This window comes from Lytechinus pictus, chromosome 8 (genome assembly GCF_037042905.1).
Source record: "Lytechinus pictus isolate F3 Inbred chromosome 8, Lp3.0, whole genome shotgun sequence".
NCBI classification, from domain to species: Eukaryota; Metazoa; Echinodermata; class Echinoidea; order Temnopleuroida; family Toxopneustidae; genus Lytechinus; species Lytechinus pictus.
The window spans coordinates 2,647,959-2,664,301 of record NC_087252.1 but is presented as its reverse complement, the minus strand read 5'-3'; the positions used below and the strand labels follow the sequence as shown (position 1 = coordinate 2,664,301).

General features: G+C 38.1%; 1 protein-coding gene across 6 annotated transcripts in view; it reads left to right on the top strand.

The window, feature by feature from the left end:
- Nucleotides 1-434: 434 nt before the first annotated feature.
- The window catches only part of LOC129266418 (cilia- and flagella-associated protein 44-like), a 50,067-nt gene continuing 34,158 nt past the window's right edge, over nucleotides 435-16,343 (top strand). For 4 of the 6 annotated variants that reach the window (XM_064103364.1, XM_064103361.1, XM_064103362.1 and 1 more), the window contains exons 1-8: nucleotides 435-498; nucleotides 2,498-2,587; nucleotides 3,639-3,821; nucleotides 4,559-5,051; nucleotides 5,459-5,621; nucleotides 5,996-6,315; nucleotides 6,813-7,092; nucleotides 7,584-7,742. In XM_064103364.1, the coding sequence (XP_063959434.1) occupies nucleotides 441-498; nucleotides 2,498-2,587; nucleotides 3,639-3,821; nucleotides 4,559-5,051; nucleotides 5,459-5,621; nucleotides 5,996-6,315; nucleotides 6,813-7,092; nucleotides 7,584-7,742 (1,746 nt within the window). In that variant the 5' untranslated portion in view covers nucleotides 435-440. The remainder of the gene's footprint in view (nucleotides 499-2,497; nucleotides 2,588-3,638; nucleotides 3,822-4,558; nucleotides 5,052-5,458; nucleotides 5,622-5,995; nucleotides 6,316-6,812; nucleotides 7,093-7,583; nucleotides 7,743-16,343) is intronic. The other 2 variants (XM_064103363.1, XM_064103360.1) reach the window with 1 other exon arrangement.

Below are 16,343 nucleotides of genomic sequence, written 5' to 3'. Positions count from 1 at the left end.
GACAAGGCCTTTCATAAAACGCTCCCCGTTATCCGACAATTGTCATAGCGAGAATGCTTCTCAGCCGATAAAAATCAAGGAAAGATGTCAAATCACACAACTTGTCGGATGAAACTCGCTCCCCGGATCTCGAATTATAGTTCGATTAATGGTGCAGAAAAAAAAAATCACGTCACTTATTCCAATTTAAAGATGATCATGATAATTAATTCATGAATTTGATTTTGAAAGAGAATATTTTTTTATTTTTTAAAATGTGGCAACTTCTCATAATTCGTGTACAAGCAGTTTATAAATATGGCTCGGAGAAAAACCGTCCACAACATTGAAAAAATAGGAAAAAAACTTTCTCCGATCCTGGATCAGCATTTTTCACTTTATTAACCTTTTGAAAACTCAAGAGGGCGGCAAACAATGCAGCATTTTGATGCGCCTGCGCAATGGCAACCTTGGCAACGGGTAACTCCAAAATGGAAGACGAGCAACAGGTGAACGCAGGTAAATAGTGGTGATTTTTATCGTTTAGTATCACAATTTCTTATATTTTGTGGGTTTCTTTGATTGATATGGGATGATGATGAATCGATCTGTAATATTGTTTACTCTGTAACTTTTTGTAGTGCAGCTATCTTGCTCTAAGAACCTTAGAATTGGCATAGGTTTTCTTGCTCTTTTTTCGAGTGAAGCGTGATGCTGACAGTTCGTGTGCCCGGAGTTGTGGCGTAAGAGCTATGTGGTCGGCCGCACCGCTGGCCGCTGCACTGCATTGCAGCCGCAAATTCAATATCGACTCGAGAATGATGGCCTCTGGAGTCTGGAAAAATATTCGAGCTGACAATAAAGTAACAAATGCTTATTTCTCAAACAAGTACATAGATACAACCAAGGACCTACATTTCTTTATGGCAGATCATGCAGATTGCTCCTGAGTTCTGTTTTTTGTCTGTGACTGTGTCTCACTGTCTCTCTCAGTGTCTGTGACTGTGACTGAGTGTGACCATTTGCAATTTTTATTTTTGTTGTCTGATGTCAGTGTTGATGTCCGTGGGCGTGGTGTGGTGAAGTTGAATTTACCTTAGGGCTAGGCATAAAGTTATACACAAATTATTTGCCCGTCTGCAAATAGAACATGCTCAAGATTTGACATGTAGACCTATTCAAGCTTTTCTGCAATATTTTTTGTTCTAAACTTTCTATTCAATAACGTTAAATGATATTTGCACCAATGTTTGGGCATCTCTCTGTTTTGGCCGATGCATGGAATATTTTACTATTTACTATTTTCAAAAATTGGTTAAAAAAATATCAAAAAGTGATGTTTCTCGTCCGTGCCCGCACACTTTTTTTGATTTCTTGATATTTCCTATTTTTTATGGCAGCTGAAAAGCGAAAAAAATACACACAAGTGATGAGCGATTAGCTCTCATCTGCTCCTCGATCGCTCTCGCAACGACCTAAAGAAATTGCCAATTCCGATATCGGCGTAAACTGCGTTTAAGAAAATAATTTGATTTGGTTTTTTATTGGTAATCTTGAAGATATGATCCTAAGTTAGTGAGAAAATAAAGTTTGCAAACTCAGAAGAATCACAGATTTCTTCATTTTTAGTGCATTTTCGGGGACCCCGCTTCCTGAATCTGAACAAATCTGTCGCGTGTTTGGAAATATGGCGCAGATAAACGCAATTTTAAGGACTTAATTTATATTTTAGCGGGGATTTTTGGTGAGTGATAGCGCCTGTTGATGTGATCGGTGTGTTTTGCGTGTGCTGCGGTGATGGCATTGACTGCTGGTGCGACATGCATGTGATATGAATAATTTTCTGGTGAGTTATAACGTTAGCTATCCAGCGGCAACGCAGTGAATATTAAAAAAAACATAATTTTTTTTTCAAGTGAGTTATTTTATTATCAAGAAAATGAAAATTATGAAAAGGATTCCTGTAAGTACCAATTCTGTTCAAATTTGATAAACTTCGTCCTTCCTTAAAAGCTATTCAATTTGATGGACAATTAAAAGTTATTAAATAGGTCTTGATCTAGATCTAACTTTAGAGTTCTACAAATATTAAAATAATAAACATTACGTGAACAATGATCAATAATTTTAATCATTTAACAATTAATAATAAAGAAAAATAAATAGCAATCAAACAAACAATGTTAAACATTATTTAAACAAATATACAAGCAAAACAAACTGCGATGCAAAACGATGCGCTGAATCCTGAAAAAAAAAGATTACCACACTAATTTGAATTTATTTGCTGGACTTTTTTTATAATTAGCAGTACCAGTTTATAATTCACATCAGGAATACATCGAGTCATCAACAAATTTTATCGCCTAATATATTTTCAATAGATTTCCAATTGAAAGAAAATATATAGGCCTACAGCTGAACATGCATAATTATATTCAATACTCATTTATTATTGATATTGAGCATGCATCGATCACCTAAATCGAGCCAAAATCATCCTTGTGTTTTATCACAGATCCTGCTGCAAACGATGATCAGCAGGAAGAGACTAATGCTGAACAAGAATCAAGTAATGATGCTGCACAAGAAGACACAACAGAACAAGGTACATGTCCAATTGTTATTTACCCTGTTTAAGCCTGTTTACAGTGGGCGAAATGCCGGCCTTGAACGTAGAAACGCAGTACCAATGCCCGGATTATGCCCGGCTTTTGTTACCGGTAATGTACATTTGTAAACCTGTTTTGTTATTTGAACTTGGGTGATTTAGATCTACCTATTGACAAAGACACTACAAAGGGAAGATCGCACAGTACATATAGTGCGCAATGAAATGCTTGGGAAGAGCGCCCAACAGCGTTGAGTAAGTAAAGATCGCACAGTACATATAGTGCGCAATGAAATGCTTGGGAAGAGCGCCCCACAGCGTTGAGTAAGTAAATTTTCGCCAGCCTTAACGTATTGCCATTGGTTGTATATGAAACATGAGGGGTGGAGAAATAAATGATTTATACATTTAAAGATTTTTTTCTTCAAATTCTTTTTCTTCTAAAATTAGAAATGAATATATATTTTTAGAGGTTTCTGGGTAATAAAATATAGAATTATTCCCATGCACCGCCCGTGTGCCCTCTCCCAAATTCCCTCATTTTCTCCATATGTTTTATACACAGCAGCGTGCCGATGTGCGAAGATTTACTTACTCAAGGCTTGTTGGTACCCTTCCCCATGAGCATTAATCAAGCGTTTCAAAAAATCGCCTAAGGGCAATTCCATGAAACATGTACGTCCAACCCCCTATATGTGGGACCTTCATGAAATTTTTTTGTCTCTGATCTTTTGACAGTCTGTAATGTTCTCTGATTGACCATGACTTGGTCAGTTTATGAAGTGAAGTAAGACTTGAGAAAACATACAAAAAGGTTGATCATTTTATGGAATTGCCCCTGAGTCTCCGATCTTCCCCTTGTAATATCTTTGCTATTGATTACATTATATTAATTGTCCAATCTTGATCTTTGTTCCCTTCATCCATAATAGGAAGGAAATGTATTTTGTATTTGTACATTTCATGCTCTTCTTATGCATCATAGTTATAAATAAAATGATGTGTTAATTTTATGTCAGGATTCAAGATTGTTATCCTTTCATTACAGCTGCTGATGATAATGCAGAAACAGCTGAAGTGAGTCAGGAGGAGGGTGGGGCAGATCCCCCTGCATCAGATGATGCCCCTCAGGAGACAGAGGGGACAGGGGAGCAGAAGGCAGAGCAAGAAGGGGACGGGGAGAAATCAGATGGGGTAGATAATGCGCCTGAGGATGGTCAGGCCCCAGAAGGTATGTCTAATTTATTCACTTCCCGCCTTGAAGGGCTTCATAGGCCTCTTTTTGTTTCTATAGTCAAAGCCTATTTTCAATGACAGAATATGTATCCAGGAATCCTTGGGCCTGTTTCATGAAAGTGTCATAACTCTAGTTCGATGTTGTGGAAAGCCAGGCTGGACATTAATGAACAGACATACTTTCAGAACAGAACAGACATATGCAAAGTCAATGCGTCTGAGTTTTTGTCTGACCAGCATATTGTCCAGCGTGGCTTCCCGTAGAGATTATGCTAAAATGGTTTTATGAAAACATGTCCAGCTCAGTTTCTTATCCCAATAAATCCTTTAATTATAACAAATACATTTCTTGAAATAACTTTGATATAGCTGAAAATTACACAAAAATGGCATTCTTATTAAGATTATTTTCCAATCGAAATACTAAGTTTTCTGTATGTATTGTGTTGATGTTGTATGTCTGTTTTATGATATCTTGTAACAACCAGTGGAAAACTAATTTTTTTTGAAGGACAATTAGTATTACTACTATTACACTGGAATCAGTTCTCAAGCAAAAATGAAGGGTATACCTCCCCACAAGAAAAACAAAACAGAAACTAACATAAAGACAGTGCCAATTGATTCCCACTATGTTAGAGATACATGGTCAGTGTATTGACAATGTGAGTGAGGTATTAAAAATATTGATCAGAATAATCATAATGGATGAATCTGTCATTAATTTTGTAGCAGCTGCCAGCCAGGCTGCAGAAGACACCCAGCAAGTGACACAAGAAGAAGGTGAACAGAGCGCAACAGAGAATGGTGATGCCCCTGCTGCAGAAGGAGCAGCAGAGGGTGACACACCCCAGGAGACACAGGGTGATGCAACCCAAGAGACACAGGGTGATACAGCCCAAGAGACACAGGGCGAGGGACAGGTTGAGACACAGGGGGAGGCATCCCAGGAGACAACGGAGGCAGAGCCCCCATTAGCACCTTCCCAGACTCAAGAACCGCAAGCAGACACTGGGGATGGGGCACAAAAGCCCCAGGATGCACCGCCTCAGGAGCAAACAGAGGGTGGGGAGACGCAGGCTGATGGGGGCGGGGCAGAGGGAGAGAATGAAGAAGAGGATGAGAATCGTATTCCAACAGATTTCTATTACAACTATGAAGAACACAGCTCCAAGCCTGTTATTGCTGAGGATTCTGGTCTACCAGATGACATGCTCAAATTATTGTATCCTTTCAAATCTTTAAATATTGTTTTTTTTTTCTGTTTTCAAAACAAAATTATGAATTACTTAATTGCAAGTCATGTTTTACTTCAGTAAATATTTTTTTTTTCTGTTTTCAAAACAAAATTATGAATTACTTTATTGCAAGTTATGTTTTACTTCAGTGATGATTTATTATGCTATTCAAGAACTCTATGCTTTCAACAACCATTCTTTTTTTTTTTTTGGGGGGGGGGGTTCACTGTATTTTGTCTATGGGAACATTATTTTACATGGTGAAAGATTAAACATTTTTTAAAAAGTTACAGTTGGATTGTTACGAGGAGTGGGTACATGAAACCTGGTTTTAATGGAAACGTCTAAAAGAGTTTCATAATACCTTCCTTGACTGTTAGTCTTCTCTCACCAGTCACTCATTTGGATATGACTGCAAGAAGCTGTCCAATTTGTACATGCTGGATGCTAACACAGTCCTGTTTGCGGCTGGTAACATAGTCCAGATCTTGAACCTTGTGACCAAAGAACAGCGATATGTCAGGACAACTAGTGGTGGTGGTGTTGGTGCCATAACGGTAAGTATCATGTAAGATGTGTTTGGTGGGCTGTTAAAACAAAAGTTCAGAAAAGCTGTATTTCAGAATTACATGTATGGCTACCTCATTTCGCTTGAAAACAGTTTCCTCTTCTTGTGTAGCATTTTTCAAGGCAAAAGAAGGCAGCCTCTTGCATAATAATCCTTCTAAAGATATGCCTTTTATTGAGATGCCCTCAAAAGTTTAATTTTGACAGAAGAGTTTAAATACTCATCTATTCCTTTTTCATAAGTATTAAACATTCAGGACCTCAATGTAATACAAAGATTAGCAATTGACTATAAGATTGATTTGTACAAGTGGTTACTTGTGCACAATATACCTAATGATTTTGTCATTAATCGTGCTGATAGGTACACCCAAGCCTCAAGTACTTTGTAGTCGCTGAAAAGGGGGAGATGCCCAACATCATTGTCTACGAGTACCCTTCTCTCAAGCTCTACCGCATCCTGAGGGGTGGGACCGAGAAGGGCTACGCCTTTGTGGACTTCAACCCTGCAGGAAATCTCCTGGCCTCGGTGGGTTGCAGTCCTGACTTCATGCTGACCCTGTGGGACTGGCAGCAGGAGAAAATCCAGTTGAGATCAAAGGCTTTCTCTCAGGATATCTTCAGGGTGACGTTCTCCCCGGAGAACGAGGGACAGCTGACGACCAGCGGCACGGGACACATCAGGTGAGAGTTGAGTGTATTAGTTCTCCCTGGGAATTTGATAGTTTTTATGTACCACTGCAAGTTTTGTCAATCCCGCTCCAAAATGGCGATATAGCTTTCGAAGATATTGGGACGAAAGGCAAAGTTGTAAAAAACATGGCGGCTTGCACTTAATGAGGCGATGTTGTAATATAAGAGACTGATGAATTAAAGAAAGAATACTGAGAAATCCTGCCCCCAAATCGTCAACCCAAAGAGTATTTTTGTTCATTCAAGGTTTGAATTGTCATGTAAACATTTGAAATATGAATAACGGAATTTATTAAATCTTTATCAGGTTAGATCTTTCAAAATTTATGTTTCCATCTGTGCACAGTTCCTTATTGGATCTCTGCAATCTTAATTTGGTTTACAAAACGGTACTGTTATAATCCACGTACTAGTCACGATGTAAAATGCAAACATTGCTGGATAGTACATTATTATTGTCACACATTTTACTCAACATATTCCCACAGATTCTGGAAAATGGCCAGCACCTTCACTGGACTCAAGCTGCAGGGAGAACTGGGCAAGTTTGGTCGTACAGAGATCTCTGACATCAGGGGCTATGTGGAACTGCCCGATGGCAAGGTGCTCTCTGGGACAGACTGGGGCAACATGCTTCTCTGGGATGGCGGTCTGATCAAGGTTCAGATTAGTCGTAAGGGCAAGAAGCCCTGTCATGTGGGGCCGATTGAACAGTTTGTCATGGATGAAGGGGAGCTCATCACGATTGGTGCTGATGGATTCATCAGGGTAAGTCAGGTTATTCATTCTGTGGTTTCATAAAGCTGTTGATATAAATTTTGTTTTAAGATAAATGCGAGTTGTAATGATATCAAAATGAGTTCGAACAGAATCCAATGAAATGACCACCCAAGTGTCTGTTTGCATGTAGTATGTGCCAAAGAATTCTGGAAGAAAGTGTGTAATTGCTGATATATAAGCAAAATATGCATTGGATTCTAGTTAAATGTTGGAGTATTTTTCCAGGCAATGATAAATTTCACTGTCCCACATGTGCTTATCTTTGTTGGTGATCTACAGTGTGATCATTTTCATGCCACGATTTCACAAACTTCAGTTTGTACCAGAAATAGACCCAAGATAATATAGTGACAATTGTTCTTGGTTTACAAATTTTCTCATGAAATCAGTGTCTACTACTTTCAAGTTGAAATATTGTGTTCCACTCCTAAAGTTCTTTAACCCTCACTTATTGTAAATTGCCATTAATTTTTCTCTAGGTATGGGATTTTGAATCCATTGACACAGCCGATTCCATGGATGAGTCTGGTGTCTTTGAGATGGATCCAATGAATGAGCTCAAGGTCGGCAATGATGTCCATCTCATGTCCATGGTCAAGTCTGTTGACCCTGAGGTACAGAGTCTATGGTACGGTCAGGTAAGTCCCCGTCTCTTGCTCACTTTGTTTCCAATCATATTTCAGAATGATAACGGTGCCTTGTTAAAAGTCTTTTGGAGCAGATGCTAGCCAGGGCGCAGAAGACGCCCAGCATTTTTTTTATACTTGGAATTTCTTATCTGAGTAATTTAAGGGAATGCATCCATATTGTATTGGCAGCGTGCACCCGGCGAGCGTACGCCTGCACACTCTAAGACGGGATAATAGCGTCGGCCAGCGGCAGCTAGCTGCGATAATTAAAGCACAATAGAACTCACATCCGCTCTCGCATCTCCCCCTGTGCCTGCTGCCGCTCGCTGCCATACTTTATAATCCATTGGATTAGAGATTTAATCCCCAGCTCGCTGTATCTAGCGGCAGCTCGCTGCCGCTAGCTGCGCTGTAGATATCTCAAGCGCTGCCGCTGCTCCCCATTTCTATCAAAATTCGCAAAGGCAATCTCACGTACCCCGCGCCAGCCACGACTAGCCTTCAATAATTCCGCGGCTCGCTCTGGAAGAGTTAACATATACGTCGTGGTGCCTGTACTAGCTAGTTCCACTTGTCGTGCTGTTTTACTTCGATTTATTATTTTTATAAGCATGATAATGAAAGGCGTTCCTCTTTTATGTTCCTAGCAAAGCATGCATGCAAGCATGCTCTATATTGGAAACGACTACAGCTAGCTAGTATATGCTTGGCCGCATCGTGTCGCATGGCGACCGAGTACAGATCAACAACCACGTGCGCACGATGTGATTATGACAACAATTCTCGATCTCGATATTAAAGTCGCGATGGTTCTTGATAGTTTCCGTTGTCAACGAACTGAACTGAAAATTAACACTATCGATAGAAATACTGCCGATTTCGAAAATGTTGCAGCTTGTGAATTGAGATTGACACAGAAGATTCACACATGAAAAATAAGTTGAATTAATGACTTTTTTAACGTATGATTTTGGGGCCGGATACTGATGGATAATGCATTACACGCCTATTTTATCCCGTTTTATCCGAACGTCAACATTGCTTCTTAGCACTGACAACAAAAATATTAATTCTTGAGCATGAAAATCAAGAAGCGCAAGACCAACCGTTCGTTTTAAAAGAATATTAATGATCGAGCAGTTGCACGAATGGTGCCCATGCATAGTTTTTACCTCTATTGAGGCCATAGTTTGAGACATCTTGGTATGAATAGGCCTATATCATCCAACTTGCCGGATAATGTCCACCAAGAGCGTATAAATAGAGTGGTAGGCCTATTCATCTTTGCCATGGGAAGATATTAATATTTTTTAGAGGCCAGATAAAATGAGACAATATGAATATGATGCCCGAATGTAACTAAATTAGGGCGAACTATGATAGCAACGGCAGACTAAGTTTTGGAGAATGATAATGACGCCAAATCATTCAACACGCTAAATCGCAAATCAACAAAATGTCTACTTCTTTTTATTTTGTTTGACATCATGCTGCCTTACTTTTTATGTTAATTTGATATACTTCCTTTTATGTTATTTTTGTTTTTATGTTTTTGACATTTTGATTTTGTTTCTGACATCATATAATTTGTTTTGGTATATTTGTTTTTTGTTGTTGTAACTTTTGCCGAATTTTTGATATTGTAGGCACTCTTGATTCTTGAAAATTATTGGGAACACAATCTGCTTCTGTGGGACTTTATTGGAAAAATACGCGAATTGTATTTCTTTCAGGAGAATAAGAGTTTACATTGGGAGGTTTTAATTATATTTATATAATTTATTTCCACTTCAAAACAATTTCGAAAATACGTCTCGAACGATCGTGCATTATAATCTAAGATGTCGAGTACTTTTATTTCAACGTATTTCCCTTTCTGACTTTATTGGAAAGATAAGCGAATAATATTTATTTCAGGATAAATAGTTTATGGTATCTGAAATAAATTCTATATAATTTCCACCTCAAATAATTTTAAAATACGTTCCGATCGTTCATGAGCTGATCTGAGACGTTGAGACCATTATCCAATGTATTTAGAATTTAGATTTCTGACTTAATTGAAAAGAGACGTGAATTGTACTATAGGGTTAGGAGGGTTTTTAGGAGAGAGTTTATTCTAGAAGGTAATTAAATTATTTCAATATAATTTCCAAATCAAAACAATTTTGAAATAATTTATGTCCCGAACGATTTTCAATTAATCTGAGACGTTTAATTCTTTTTATTCAAACCCTTACCTTTTACCGGACCTAATAAACCGGCCAAAGTCAACGATTTTGGGGCGGACGAATTTGCACCCCCTTTGAAAAATCTAGGTATACGCCACTTATCAGCACTACTATTTATACCTCGGTCACATTTGCTCTACAGCGGCTGTACGGCGAGTCGAAAACAGCCGTTTTAACATTTTTGAACCAGCTGCAAATACATGGTTTTTATTTAAAAAAATGAATAAACGGCTGTTTTTTATTCGCTTTACGGCTGCCGTATAGATCAAACGTGACCGAGGTTTAAGTCTCGGCATAAAAATCAGTGCTTCTCAGTATCAAGAATATTCAATACTGTATTTCTAGGCACAGGATTAAATCCGATCAGCCTTTCATCCACCAGTTTCCTATAGTGCGCTAACAATTTTCATTTCATTTCATTTATTTCACATTAAAAACCAATACACACAATTACAAAAGACAGAAAAGGAAATTACTCCATGTATAAAAGAGAGAGAAAAAAAAAAAAAAAAAAAAAAAATTAAAATACAATGGTAAATAATGTGACCGGGGCTAGAAAAAGCAGAGCTTATCGAGTCTAGCCCCGGCAGAAATGGAGAATACAAGAGGAAGGAGAGGCCCACCCCGGGAGCACGTACGGTCAGAGGCATTAGGCACTCTGGCCGTGACCAACTAAGCTCCTGGAGTAGCTCTCTCCTCCAGTGAACACTTTAAAATCAACCTAATGGAAATAAGGGGGGGGGGCAGAAAAAAAAGGGAATTAAAACGAGTTACACACTGATTTTGATTAATGATTATTTAGAATTGCACAGATACCTTTTGTATTTCATCTTAAACTGCCGTAATGACGGACTTTGTTTGATGTTATCATCTAAAGCAGACCATACTAGATAGCCCTGATACTTCACACTTCTCTGTCCTGTAGTGGTCAAGAGAATAGCGACCAATCTTTAAATCACCTATTGAGTAAATAAGAAGAGGCTAAACTTGATCCAATCTTTCCATTGGAATCCTGGAAGATCAACTAATCCGAAGACTGAAGTTTACTCATGTGAGACCTCTTTGTTAATGTGAAGCGATGACCTCCATTGGTTATCACACGTATCCGACCGTCTTGCGTCCAGATGCTTTTATATTTGCCTTTTTGTTTAGACTTGACCTCTTTGAAGAGTTCAGATCTTAACCTCGTTAAGCTCTCTTGAATGAAGATTGGGTCACCAGATTGCTCCCTCAATTGTCTCCGTGCTTGATATACTCGGTTTCTGGCGTCGTAATTGGTGAACCGTATGATGATACCACGTGATCTACCACTTTTCGCGCCAAGGCGATGCGTCCTATCAATGTCGCCATCTTGAAGAATGATTCCAAGCTTTTCCTCACACACCTCTTTCACTATTCTAGTAGTATTTTCATTTTCATTCTCCTTAAGACCATGAAAAATAAGGCAGTTTCTCCTGGAATATTGCTCAGATTCATCTTGTTGTTCTTTTAAGCTCACAATTTCACTTTCCAAAGCAGTGATTCTCGTATCTCTTGAGGATAACTCAAAATCAATTGATTCTTTCAAGTCTTCTCCGACTTTCTGAGTTATGACAGCAGTTAAATCATCAATAAGAATTTCTTTTATTTTACTTACAAGAGTGTCGATTATTGAGCTAGCCTCTAGGGCTTTCCGAACTTCATCTTGTATGTTGTCCTTTGAGTGGTCATCTGCACCACGTCTCGATCTCCTCTCCATTGCGAAGTTATCACAGTAAATCAAAATATCAAGCACTAAATGACATATAATGAAGAATAAAATCCAGGTAGCATGTATGTTCACAAAGATAGTTAAGATCGCTGACGATAAATAAAGATGAGCAAACTGATGTTACAGCTGTAATTCTGCACTCAAATCAATCAGCGGACGAGCTAAAATCGCACACGTCCGTCCATGGCGGCGTCAACATAAAATTGGTCAAGTGACGCTAAAGACCACACGCAGAGTGGGGGGAGGGATTGCGGGGGCGTTAAGGGTGGAATGCAAATTATCGCCCATTATCATTAACTTTCAAAGCTAGACAAACGCCGTCTTTTGATCGCTCTGTATCATTTCGAGCAGGAACAATAATAACAAACCGGATATGCGGTTTAGTAGTCCATTTTTTTCTTATTAAGAAACATTGAATGAAGAAAAAGAAAACGCTTGGGATCCACAGATGACATCCCCATACAAAACATCTTACTTATGAAAAAAAGGGAAACTGTATGATACTCATTGTAACTTCCATACTGCAATATTTGATGACCCAGTATCATTTTAGGTCTATTTTTTAAGTTTAGCAACATTTTGTGAATAAATAGGCTAGGGCCTTTATACAAATAATGGGAACTGATAGATGTGACGATCCTTTTTTGTGCGCATGTGGTTATTCAAATGAGGAAACTCTTCACCCTCTATATTTTGTTATGAACATGATGAATGGGTGCTACTGCGTATTTCGCGAACCAATTCCATTAGATTGTTGGATGCATGGAATATCTCTGTCGTTCTTTGATTTTCGCCATCATTTCCGATTGATGTTGTTTTGAGGTGCAAACAATTCAAGATAAATTTCATATATCTTTAGGACTGAATTCATGTTCTTTGAGAACATAAATGACACTTTCCCCGACAATATCGGAAAGACAAATGAAATGGAGTTACAAACATCTCAAATTAATGCACGATCGATCGTGCATGATTTGAAATTTAATTTGAGTGTAAACGATTTAAATAACTGATATTTCCCTAGATGGACGAACCTATGTTTTGTCCGAAAAAAATTAAATTACTAATTTTCCCGACAAAGTCGAAAAGGCATTTTTTAATGGAATAAAAGTCGCAAAATTTCTTATTCTTGATCCAATCCAGCATGAGATGAAAGTATTTCAGTATGGAATATCGAGTTAAAAGATATCCTCTGTCAATAAAAATATATTTGAAGACTTTCGATGTGGAAATAATTGATTTTTGTAGGATTATGAATATCTATATCTTCCAACAATATACGATTGTTGTTCTTGATCCGTCCCGTTATAAAATGATGGTCGACTTCAAGAAAATCGTAGATATACCTATACAGAGTTTCGATCTAGATGATACTTCTAAAAGGTTTCGAATCGGAAAGAGATCCGACTTGACATAAAATGGCGGTATGAAGTTGACAAATATCGAGTTCATAAAGATCTTAAATTATCAAAAATATACTTCTGAAGAGTTTTGGAACGGAAAGAATCTAATTCTCCCTACGCTATAATATCTACATCTTTTAACAAGATGCAACCATTGCTTGTTCTTGTTCCGATATGAAATTAAGTATAAAAAAGTTACTCCTCCCCCTAATCAAAATTACACTGCTGCCGCCCATCCTCCTACCCCGGATGCCGGGCAAGGGGATTTAAAAATATAGTAATGTACATAAAATAAAGATCTGCATATATTCATACAATTTGCGTTCAGAATTTTATATTGCTCTAGATGCACATCACAAGGCGGTAAATGAACGTGGACTGAAAAAGGGACGATATGTTCTATTTCCACTCCATGCAGAATCATTGCCATGTTCGTGCCATTTCTAGTTAATTGATGCATACGCAATTGTTGATGATTATTTTACATCTCTAACAATTTTGTCCAAAAAGCGTCACTTTTCTCCTGTATCTAATTTGTCAACAAAGTTAGAGCTGCAATGCTTTTATCCTTTCAACGATAAAATGCGAAGAAACAATAGATTTAATTCCCTATAGAAATTAGAGCTATTGTGACAAGTTCGAGCAACTGGCACTTCGTCATTTCACAAAGGAGTGATTAGTCCTCATGATCGAATTCATTGAGCCCGAGCTTCATTGAAAACAGTTGGCATCTCGGTTTTTTTTGTCTGGACGATCTTTGTGCATTTCTTGGCAAAAATAACTATTACAAGATTTCTTTGAACAGGAGTGAAAGCAGGAAGCCTGACCAGGTTGACGTTATTCCAATAAACCCCAACATGAAACTATGAACAATGAGCACGCAATAAACAGACGAACATTATATTTCAAAAGTGTTTCGGGTAATTATAATTTTTCAATGTAATTTTAAAAATCGCGAGAGCAAAAGAAAGTGTGAAAACGGAGAAAAGCAAATAGAATGAATTAAAGGATGTTAAAAAAAAACAAATGTGAAAAATAGAACATGAAGATTTAAAGAACGGGATTTTAAAAATAGCGACCAATTAAGCCGACATTATATGTTTTGGGTAGTTGGACATCAAACATGTGGTGGGGGGGGGGGACACGTCCTTCCAAAAGTCAGTTAAGCGTAGAGGACACAAAATTGCCATACATGTACCTCCCTGCTCACCCCCACCCTCTCCCCCAACAAATGGAAGCTTTATTTCATTTGATTATTTACGAACGTTCTCACTTGTCAAAACTATCAAAATTGTCAAGGATCTGCCTTATAGAAAATTCAAGCGCACTTCGTGTCGTGTTCTCGTTCTTGCGCCATTTACAAAGGCCAAATGAAATTTGATCTTAGTTATATAGCAATATAATGAGGCATATCTCTTAAAGTAGCTGAAAAGGCGGCAAGGCATTGTGGCCCCGGGTAAATCTAGGAGTTACACTCATAAGTGCCCACATGAGTATGGACTTGGTTTTATACCCCCCCCCCTATTTTTAAGTTTATCTTTCTTTTAATTATGTTAACAATTTGCATAGATTTTGTATCCCCACGCCGATACAAAAGGTAAGTTAGAATCAAAGTAATCCCGCCTTCTAACAAGGTATTCTGTTTGGATGCCTATTGACATTACCGCCCTAAAAAATATAATTGTACATAATAATACCATAGAGCTATATATACTTTGTTGATTTCAACGTGCCCGGGATTTTATAGGTCTAATAAGTTTCGACCCCCCCCCCCCCCCCTTTACATGAATTCGCCGACCAAGGGCAAAAAAGTAGAGACTCCACAGGATGTTCCTTCTTATCCCCTTTTAAGATTAACTGCATGATTAAGAAATACCTAACAAAAGGTGGTTTCAAACCGCCTCGATCACAAGAATCCCCGTTAAATTACGAGAACTTTTTTAGGCTGAAAAATACCCATTAATTATTCCTGCATTCACACCGCCCTGAAACATACCCTTCGGGATAAGTTCCTGAAGTTACGAGCATGCGCAGTATGGTCTGATAAGCAGCAAGGCGCGAAATTCAAAATCACTAGCCCAGCAGCAACCCATGCACGGCGCCGCACCCAACGACACGCTGGGCTAAAAGTTCCCGTAATTTGCTTTCAGACCGCCAAAATACCCACGACCTTGGAAAAATCCCCGCGAAAGTTCTCGTAATTTCGCCAAGTACCTACTATTTATCGGGTATTTTCTTTCGGGGATATTACGCGTAGTTTGCTTTCAGACCGCCAAAATACCTGGTATTTTCTGATCGGGGTAAATTTCCCGATCAGAGAATACCTGGAACTGGCGAACTTCGAGGCGGTCTGAAACCACCTAAAGGTGCTGTTTAAGTCATTAAAGATCAAAGCGTCATTTTGCTTTCACCATATAATGCGCGGCGAGTTCTTTTCAAAGAAAGTATCCGACTTAGATTATATTGATTAATTATCATTGAAGGGTCATGGGCGTAGCGGACATAAATATTCTGCGAAAGATCCTGCTCTTTTCATTGCGCTTGAGCGTTTTTCATTAAATTGATTAATTGTGTATACATGTACGTGTATGAAAACAGTCATAATGAATTGCGAAGAAGCACTATTATACTCACCTGCTGCGACCAAATTCAATGATTATGTAAAAATGAAATGAAATTACTTGAATACTTTTGCATGAAATATTATGGCATAAAATCACAAATTTTGTAATTTGAACCATCAAATTAATGGCAAGGTGAATTATATCATTCTAAAACAGGAACAAGCGATTATCGTACATTGGTGGAAGAAATAGTTAATTTTTAAGCAGGGTTAATTAGATATATATGAATCCTTCCACCTTGAAACGTACTAGAAGTATTTCTTAGATGTTTATAAGACAGTTTATGGCTCAATATTTCGCACATTTACACCTTCATTTCGTGTCGGAGCAGAAATAAACAAACAAGCTGTTGGAAAATACCGTAGATTATTGCAAAAGGCAGTCAGATGCTTTCCGCCTCATAACTATTTAGAAATCTGCTACCCGTTTTATCTAAAAACATTCCAAATATTTTGCTTCATTTCATGTCGGGTCGGATTCAAGAACAAGCTATCATCGTACATTGTTCGAAGAATAGAATAGTTATTTTATTTCCGCGTTAAATAATCTAGGACCCGTGTTATCTGTCAATATTCCAATATATTTTGTTTTATTAAATGTCT